Source organism: Impatiens glandulifera, chromosome 6 (assembly GCF_907164915.1).
Source record: "Impatiens glandulifera chromosome 6, dImpGla2.1, whole genome shotgun sequence".
In the NCBI taxonomy this organism is placed as follows: Eukaryota; Viridiplantae; Streptophyta; class Magnoliopsida; order Ericales; family Balsaminaceae; genus Impatiens; species Impatiens glandulifera.
This window is the reverse complement of record NC_061867.1, coordinates 10187812-10197789: the sequence shown is the minus strand read 5'-3', so window position 1 is coordinate 10197789 and position 9978 is coordinate 10187812. Positions and strand designations below refer to the sequence as shown.

General features: G+C 29.1%; 2 protein-coding genes across 2 annotated transcripts; one reads left to right on the top strand and one right to left on the bottom strand.

The window, feature by feature from the left end:
• Positions 1-725: 725 nt before the first annotated feature.
• Positions 726-2624, top strand: LOC124942405. The gene is made up of 2 exons (XM_047482906.1): positions 726-1445; positions 2225-2624. Exons 1-2 carry the CDS (start codon positions 837-839, stop codon positions 2579-2581), a joined length of 966 nt encoding a protein of 321 aa, XP_047338862.1. The 5' UTR covers positions 726-836; the 3' UTR covers positions 2582-2624.
• Positions 2477-3827, bottom strand: LOC124942406 (heme oxygenase 1, chloroplastic-like). The gene is made up of 4 exons (XM_047482907.1): positions 3382-3827; positions 3078-3307; positions 2888-2998; positions 2477-2791 (listed from the first exon to the last, which is right to left on the bottom strand). The coding sequence occupies exons 1-4, from the start codon at positions 3752-3754 to the stop codon at positions 2699-2701; spliced, it is 807 nt and encodes a 268-aa protein (XP_047338863.1). The 5' UTR covers positions 3755-3827; the 3' UTR covers positions 2477-2698.
• Between the last annotated feature and the right edge of the window lie 6151 nt (positions 3828-9978).

Genomic DNA, 9978 nt, shown 5'->3' with positions numbered 1-9978 from the left:
CTCCATTCTTCGATCTGAAGGGTCGGGGAACTTTGTCTGACCTAAATGATTGTTTATAAGATCATCTCAATGTATCATTCAATTAGGATGATGTCATATTTGATTCGAACAATTTTTAAGACAAAATAAAGATTTCAATATTTAGAGTTTAATATAATCTAAGGAGTTTACTAATAGCTTATTCTTATCGGATTAGGGCATTATTGCCTCTATACTTGTATGAGAAATGATCATTTCAGCCTTTGAATCACTGCATTTGGTTGAGTATCGGCCGAATTCCAATTTTAAAAAATTAAAAGTTTCGACTGATCACCATTCTTGTTCGTCGCGAGGAAGAAGACAATCCAGGCCTAAAACGTCGTCGTTTCAGGCAAAAAAAAATGTAAACGCGCGTCTGGACGCAGAGTTCCGTCAACAGTCTATTGCGTTTAAATATTTTGTTCGCGCTCGGGCTAACGTCGTTAAGGCACGTGTTAGTCGATTCTCTATTTTGCAGACTCATCTTTCTTCCGTTGTAACGGGTGGCGTGACTAGCTGATGGGCGTTTGATGAGATTTCAGCATTCAATCCGATGAATGGGTCTATTGCACTAGTATTAATAATGCAACAATTTAAATGAACAAACAAAAAAGAAGAAGATAATTTTTAAAATTTCTTATTAATTTTAATTTTAAATTAAAATATAAAACTGAATAATAATAATAAACAAATCCAATTCACCATTTTCACGAGTCTAGATCCAAATCGAAGGCTACACTGAGCACAGTGGCTCCTGCTACTCGCTTGGAGGAGTTCTTAGATCTACTCTGAATCTGATCGTCTCTTCTAATCTTTCAATGGCGAATGCTTGGAGAAGAGATCGAACAACGAAGTTATTCAGTTCCAAAACGAGTCTCCTCTTCATATCAGTCACTCTCCTCTTCCTCGCCTTCTTCTTCCTAACTTCTCGCATCTCCAATCCTTCCTCCTCAAATCAAATCTATGTCAAATCCTCAATAAACCTATTCCCCATTATCCCTCCCTTCGATTGCTACACTTCTCCTCAATCTCATCCCGTAATCGCCAATCTAGTCGAAGGTCTCAAATACCCATTTCTATATTCCCTCTCCGATTTCGGAACCTTACCTGATAAACCTCACAAGAACATAGTTCGAATGCTCAAAGGAAAACCCTTTCGTCGACCTGACATTTCTGTAACTGTTCAGGAACTTTTGGAGAAGATGAGGAACGAAGGTAAGACAGGGATGTTCATTGATGTTGGTGCTAATGTGGGTATGGCTTCGTTTGCGGCTGCGATTATGGGTTTTAAGGTTTTAGCATTTGAACCCGTGTTTGAGAATTTACAGAGGATTTGTGATGGGATACATTTTAATAGGGTTAAGGATTTTATCACTGTTTTTGAAGCTGCTGTTTCTGATCGAATTGGAAACATCACATTTCACAAGGTATTGATTATGTTCTAAAACCTTCATATGCTTTGAAGTTAGTAATCATGTTGAATATAGGTTCGTCTTAGTTTCCTAAATCCAAGAATTTAATGATTTTTCGATGTGAAGTAAGTTCTAGCTTTTCTTAGTTGGTAGGGAGGTTGGACAATAGTGCAATTTCAACTGGGTATTGATTATGTTCTAAAACCCTCATATGCTTTGAAGTTAGTAATCATGTTGAATATAGGGTTCTTGTTAGTTTCCTAAATCGAAGAATTTAATGATTTTTCGATATGAAGTAAGTTCTTGCTTTTCTTAGTTGGTAGGGAGGTTAGACAAGATCTTGATTATGTTGTTCTAAAGTTAGTAAGCATGTTCTAAAGAAAGATTAAGTTGAATATAGGGTTCATGTTAGTTTTCTAAATTGAATTTAATGATTTTTTTAATGATTTTTTCGAATATGAAGTAAGTTATAGCTTTTCTTTTCTTGGTTGGTAGGGAGGTTGGACAAGATCTTGATTATGTTGTTTTAATGTTAGTAATCATGTTCTAAAGAAAGATTAAGTGGAATATAGGGTTTGTGTTAGTTTTCTCAATCGAATTTAATGATTTTTCGATATGAAGTAAGTTCTAGCTTTTCTTAGTTGGTAGGGAGGTTGGACAAGATCTTGTTATGATGTTCTAAAGTTATTAATGATGTTCTAAAGAAAATATTAAGTTGAAGATAGGTTCGTGTTAGTTTTTTAAATCGAATTTAATAAGTTTTCGAATATGAAGTAAGTTCTAGCTTTTCTTAGTTGGTAGGGAGGTTGGACAATAGTGCAATTTCAGCTGCTGGAGCAAAAATGGCATTCAAATCAAACGAAGAAGTTGCTCTTCAAGTAAGAACAATTCCTCTCGACGAACTTATACCAGAAACCGAACCTGTTCTTCTTGTGAAAATAGATGTTCAAGGATGGGAATATCATGTTCTTAAAGGGGCAACAAAATTGTTGTCAAGGAAGAAAGGAGATGCCCCATATTTAATCTATGAAGAAGACCAAAGGCTTTTGGAAGCCAGTAACAGCAGTTCAAACGAGATTCGACAGTTTCTTAAAACCGTCGGTTACCATGAATGTACTCAACATGGTACCGATGCTCATTGTGTTAAGTAAGAACTAATTAGGGTAAAAAGAAATGTACACTTCATTCATTCTTCACACTTTTAGTCAACTTTGTTTACATCTTAAATGACAGTTTAAGTTAACAGTTACATGAATTTGTAGTTTAGGTCATGATAGAATCAAACGGAGGATATCTCCCGAGAACTTGAAGGATTTCTCGGTTTCTTCCAAGCAATGGTTCTTCTCTTCACGACTCCAACTCTATTGAAAACCAATAATTGGAAGATATGAGAATCATGGTCTACAAATCAGTATGCATATATATCAAAATAAAGTCAAAAGTCTCATGAGCATTACTTCAGCTACTCTGTTCAACTTCTCCCTAACATTCTGCAGTAAAGATGAAAGATCATCATCTTTCCATTTGTAGAACTCCAATTGCTTGTTATCGAGTAATTTCTGGGCTACCTAAAGAAGAGAACAATTCACAATTCGATCAAAATTTGAATGTTTTACCACGAAGAAACACTACTACTACTAGTACTACCTTCTTGCCAATCATTCGACCGCCTGCACTATGAGCGAAATAAACGTTATAGAAATGACATATAAAAGCTTGAGGATCTTTCTCCGAAAGTTCTTCAAGATAATTACAGTAAACAAAACCAGAAGATGATGACAATGACTCAGGAATGTTATGGCCTTGTTCTTTAAACCATTCAAGATCTCTAGTTAAACATTCAGATCTTTCCAAACCCGTGTTCTTAAACTCACCATCTACAAAATCAAACAACAATCAATTCATAACCATCAATTAGGGTTAGTGTTTGGGGAAGGTTTGGCGAACTCACATTCAGGGAAAACTGCCTTGTCAACAATGAATTCAAGTTTATCATAGACTAATTTACTGTCAACTAAAAATCTCAAATATCCATCAATTGTTGGTTCCCATTTAGCAAAAGGAAGTGATTCAGATTCCTTCTCCCCTTCCTTGGATTGATCCTTGGTATGCAATTTCATTGCAACAAATCTCATCTCCTCTACGAAACCCTTTGCCTCGCCTGGATATCTCTTCTTCAACGGTGCTGCTGCAGCCATAGTCGTTCTAGATGATCGAGTTTTTGGGAATTGGAAGGAAACTTGATGGGTCTTTTGGGTTTGAAGAAATTGGCGGGGTTTTAAAAGGGGTTGTTGCGTATGGGAAATTAAGGTGATGGAAGCCATGAAAAGGAAATGTAGTTTGAGAGAATTCAAGATGAAGAATTTGCGTAAACTTGAAGGTAAAGTGATGATTATTTTATATGCAACTCTTTTTCTAATGGATGGATTCTTTCAATTGTTGCGTTCACGGCAAAGTTTTTGTATTATTTCCCTTAAGAGAAGATTCATCTATTTATATTCTTAACCATTAATGTTAAATTAGTATTTTTTTATTCTAGAAAATAAATTCAGTTTAATAAAAATATATAAAAAAGATTTGTTTAGGTAGATATAAGGAACAATTATATATTAAAATAATACAATATCAATTTTTTCGAATTGGGTCATTTTCACAAACTGAATTGGTTAATGAACTTCATTGTCACAATTTTAAAGATAAGAGAAAACAAAATAATCATTTTACAAAGAAAATAATAATAATTAATTACACTATTACCTTTCACTTTGAGAAACAAAGGGAGCAACCCTGGATGCAATTTTAGTCATTTTCTAAACAAAACGAATTTGTCTGTCTTTAACTTAATACTTGTTTTTTAAACTAATTTATGACATTTATAATAACAATTATCTTTTTTTATTCGATTTTTTAACTATTCACATACATCATAAAGTTTTTACAACATTTAAACCGCATTCCATAGTTTAAAATATATATCAAAAAAATATTCAATTTAAAACATAAAATACGTTCAAATTGATAAATCGAAACTTTGTTTCGAATTATATAAAAATTAAATATCAAATTTATCTCTATTGGACTTTTATTAAATCTTTTTTAATCATACCATTTTTAATCACTCAAACCACCTTAGAAGGGGTAGATATTTAAAAAAAAATACGTCTAAAATGTCTAAAAATATCCTTTTATAAACGTGTCAAATTAATTAGAAAATAAAAAGTAAAATAAAAAATAACAAGTTATAATAATAAAACATACATTTTATTCATTTAGAAAAAACATAAAATTATTAAAAAATTTATATTTCCAGTCTTATATGTCTTAATTCAAAGTTTGAAGTACAAAATAATAATTAGGCCATTTTATTTTTGGGGATTATTGATACTATCCTGATACTCTTTCAATCATCTGACTTATGTACTTCAATTAAAATTTCTACATTTTATATGACTTATCTTACTGAATTAATTAAAATATTATTAATAAATTTAATTAAATTAAATTCTCTTTCTCTTAAAAATATCACAAATATTTTTAAAAACTTTGTTTTTCAATTTTTGTATAGTCTAATTTGTTTGATGAGCAAAATAGTTAATATCTTTCAAATATTGATTATCAAATTGATTTATTTCTTAATCAAATTCTTTTTTCTTTTATGAAAAATTCATTAATTTAACTTTTTTGTTTGGTAAGCAGACATTGAGTGGCCAACTATAAAAAATAAATAAAGAATTAATGGAAATGTTTACACGGAATTGGCAGGCTCAGTCTTGATAAGGACAACACACTATATCAAAGGTAAAGTTATTTTTAAATATACTATAACCAAACTTGTAAATAAAATAATAAATACATGTCTAACTAATTTATTTTATAAAATTTTAAATATGACCTCAAACAAATATATATATATATATATATATATATATATATTTATATATTCTATTTAGATGACATAAACTCACCTAACAGAAAAAAATATATTTCTAAATAGGTCAATGATAAGAATTTATGCATAGAATAAGAGAAAGAAAAATTATATTTCGTCCAACTATTTTTTTATTTATGGTAAGTCTAGTCCCTGCCCAGGGCTGGTCCTAAAAATTAGAAGCTCCAAAATAATTTTTTTTAAGACCATAAAAAAAATTATACTAACTATTTTTTTTAATAAAAAATATATAATTATAATATATATAATATAAAAACTTTCATAATATATATTAAAAATATTAGATATTTCATAATAAAATATTTAATTAATTCATAGTATACATTTATTAATTAATTAAATAATTAATAATTATAGTTGGGTGTAAGGCTCCATGCAACTGCATAACCTTTAGTAGCCTTATAACTAGCCTTTGGGCTATGAAAAATCCATCCCTAAACAACTTATTTTAAACCTCTACTAAAACATTATATATAAATTATTATCAAGGGAATTATTACAAATGTTACTTATTGAATGTCCATATGGTACTACATTAATTACAAATGGCATAGTTAACAAGATTATTCATCAACATAAAAGAAACTTAAAGTGCTTATAGATCTAAAGAACAATCATGCTAAAGTCCAACTTGTTGAAATAGTGAAAGTTGTAAAATTTCGAAAATAGCGTATTTAACTAAGTACAAGCCCTACTATCTTTCTTTGTCGGGACGATTTTCAAACATCATCTACTATCTTCGACTTGCAAGCCATTGAACTCTATGGCCTATGGTGAATCATGAATGAATGAACAACATTAAACTCCACAAATTTTGTTGTTGTTGTTGTAAAGAATATATATATTATAGATAAAAAGGTGGTGATTTAATTTAGGGTCTTTAAGTGTTTTTCATAACTATATTGCAACAAACTTTAGCTGATCATTAATTCATTTAAGTTGTAATGTTTTTTTTGGGAAAAAAGTTGTAATGTTTAATATTCCTTTTTGACTTATCATCTATGAAATCCATTATATTGATTTAGTTGTGACCTCATCTGTAGGTGACACACTTAAATGTCAAATGTTCATAACTCCAAAGTAACAACAAAAAAAAAACCTAATTGAGGTTTAGAGACTACATAGATTTTGTTTAAAAAGTAAATTTGATGAAAATGTTTATTGAAATTAGGTGGAAACTCATCGTTTATTGGTAAAACACAAAACTCAATATTATGATTTTGAGTTTCCAAACTCGGATTCGAATTATTTTAAAGATTTTTTTAATGAAATTAGATGAATGATAGGTGAATCATGTTATTTCTTTCATTCTCAGTTTGATATTTGTTCCCTCAAATTATTATTCTTTATCCGAATTTAAAAACACTTGAAATTAGAGTGAATTTAAATTTAACCGAAAAAATGTTATTAAATTTATTCATATATATATATATATATATATATATATATATATATATATATATATATATATATATATATATATATATATATATATATGATTAAAATATATATATATATATATATGATTAAAATATATTTGATTTTTTTTTCATCTAAATTAATATTTAAATAAGATATTAAAAAAAATATATAAATAAATTAATATTTTCCCCAAATTGGACATTATTTTTAATTGAATTGTGGGAAAAAAATATTTTAAATTTGTTTATATGTATATATATATTTTATATTTTATTTAAAAAATAAAAATAAAAAAGAGGTGAATAATAACCCTAAGGTCCTAAGTTCGAGTCCACCAGACGACAAGTTCTGCGCCTGGTTAAATGATTAGGTGTGTTTGCGGGCTATATACTTAATCCATTGTCCCATTTTTTTTAAATGACAACATTTTCAAATTGGACATTATTTTTATTTTATTGTCTTCCCATTTTCTTCTCATTTATAATAAAATATTCTTTTTTGCATATCATTTGTAAGTTGATAATTAATTTGCAGAAAAACTCAAATTGCTGGTGATCGTTTGCAAGTGGGTTGGAGAGCTAAGTCTATTATGAAGATGAGTTTGCAGGTGGGTTGAAGATGATCTTAGTCTATTATGTCAATGCTTAAAGATTTGTGGTTAGCCTAGCATGTTATGTATGGATAATGACATGCGACGACTGTACGTCTCATTTGTTTTGGTTCGGGGCGTGACAGTTTTTGTGGTATTAGAGCATAATATTAACTCAAATGTTAAGAGTTTAGTTCTGAAAAAAAACCCGACATGAGAACTGGAATTTGTTATTAAAGAAAATATTCACAACTATTTGAAATAAATTCAAGTTTGGAGGACCAAACTTCTTTTAAAGAGATAAGATTGTAATAAATGTATAGAAATAAATAAATAATAATAATAATAATATATATTTGGCTAAGTGCATGAGTGACACCTCAAAAGACAGTTAAGTTATATATATAAATGGGTAAGAAATAAAAAGTTATCTTTCTTTGTTTTAGCAAAGAGAAAGTGAAGGATAGAAAAAGTAGAGAGTGGAAGAAGAGAAAGAAAAATGTTGAGCAAATGAGAGAAATTTGGAAAGAAAAGAGCTGACGGTTTGATTGAATTGATAGATCTAAGGGTTGGTTGGATTAAAGGTAAGAAATCTATTATAACTACAAATTATTTTTATTATAAATATATATAGATATGTATTGTTCTTTCAAGATAGAGCATGTTTATTTCAAAATAGATTTCTAAAAATATGGATCAAGAATGTATACATATGTTGATGATAAATGTTAAAATAGTTTTTGATAAAAGGATAGTTTATAATAGTTGATTTTGAAATGAGTTTTTGATAAAATGATGGTTTATTAAAGTTGATTTTGAAATGGGTTTTGACAAAGAATGATTTATAAGAAATGAGTTTCAAAACAGTTTGAGCTTATTATTTCGATAATGAAATGGAATACGATATATTTGGACTTGAAAATAAAGTTTTACATAATTATGACGATTGTACTATTTATATTACTCTAGACTTGATCTTGTACTTGTTTATCTAATAATGGACGCATAACCCGTTTATACGGGTTATACGTCAACGCAAGACCTTTATGTATTGGTTGATGGCTACTACATCAACGCAAAACTTTTATGTCTTGGTTGATGGCTAATGCGTCAATACAAGACTTTAGTCTCGATTGATGGCTAATGCGTCTATGCAAGATCTTCATGTCTTGATAGATGATTTATTATTAAGTTATTACGATATTAGAGTCACTATCTTGATCCCAGAGCTATTATAAGTATATATACGATGTTGTAATAAATAATTTATACATCTATTTAAGAATTAGTTTTCTATCATGTTATACATTATTTTTGATCCAACTATAGAAAGATGTGATTCTTTTACTGTGCGTGTTTAGCTCATTCATTTAAATGAATTCTTTTCAGATGAAAACAGTGATTAGTCAGAAAGACGATTAAGAAGAAGACGATATATATTTAGACAAACCTATAAAGAAGTTCAACTCTCTATTTTGTATTAGTAAAGATGTATATAAAGTGTGTTATGAAAGGATAATTTTTATAAAAATGTGATATGTCATAATCTATTTTGAACTAATGTTGAAGGTCATGACAAAAGAATTAGGTAAGTTTGAAACTTTTGATGATCAATGAAGGTATTAGTTTATTATGTCAATGCTTAAAGACTTTTTTTTTTTTTTTAGCTTAGCATATTATGTATGGATAATGACATTCGGCGACTGCACGTCTTGGTTCGGGACGTGACATTTTAGGTTAGAATTAATTCAAAAGAAAATTTTAATAAATTTTATTGATTACGCCACCATCACGGGCAGCTAATGCAAGAATATCAGCACACGAAACAATTCCAGAACACAAAGATTCAAGTTGGGCTTTCGCATCATCAATCACTTCAAATTTTCTTAATCCTCTGTTTGCTAACGCATTCATTTCGGATGAAGATTCCTTTATCAGAATTGAGGCGTCACATCCCTATTATTAAATGAAAGAGAAAGAAAAATTAAAAAAATTATGATCCTATATATGAGATTAAGAAAACATGGAAAATAATTTATATATAATAGTACCCTAACAAAACAATCGTGGAAATGAAAACGAAGTAAGCCTGGGGCAATGGTTGTGTCGTTCTTGTAGTGAGCTTCGACAGTTGACCTAACAATATCTTCGGCTCTAGGACAAGACGAGGAACAAAATCCCAGTCTTCAATTGTCCTTTTGTAGGAAAACCCATCACTATAATGACTAGGAAAACAATTGGATGGCACTTATGATCCTTATTTATGAAACAATACTTGATTACAAGTTAATGAAGTTGTAACGGTGGATCTTCAATGAATGATCTTCGTTGTTTTTCTTGTTTATTTTTATAAAGGGTGAGAGGCTGCTAGCTTGATGATATTGATGTGTTGGCTGGGGTTCAAACTATTGAAAATAATCTCTAGTTAAAAAATTGTTTGTTTGGATAAATTATTAAAATATTTTAAATATTATTAAGAATAACAAAATAATGATAATTTGATATTTTGATGAATATTTTGATAATATATTTTAAATTAATTTAAAATATTTAGATCATTGTATTGACTCAATTTAATATCATTTCAC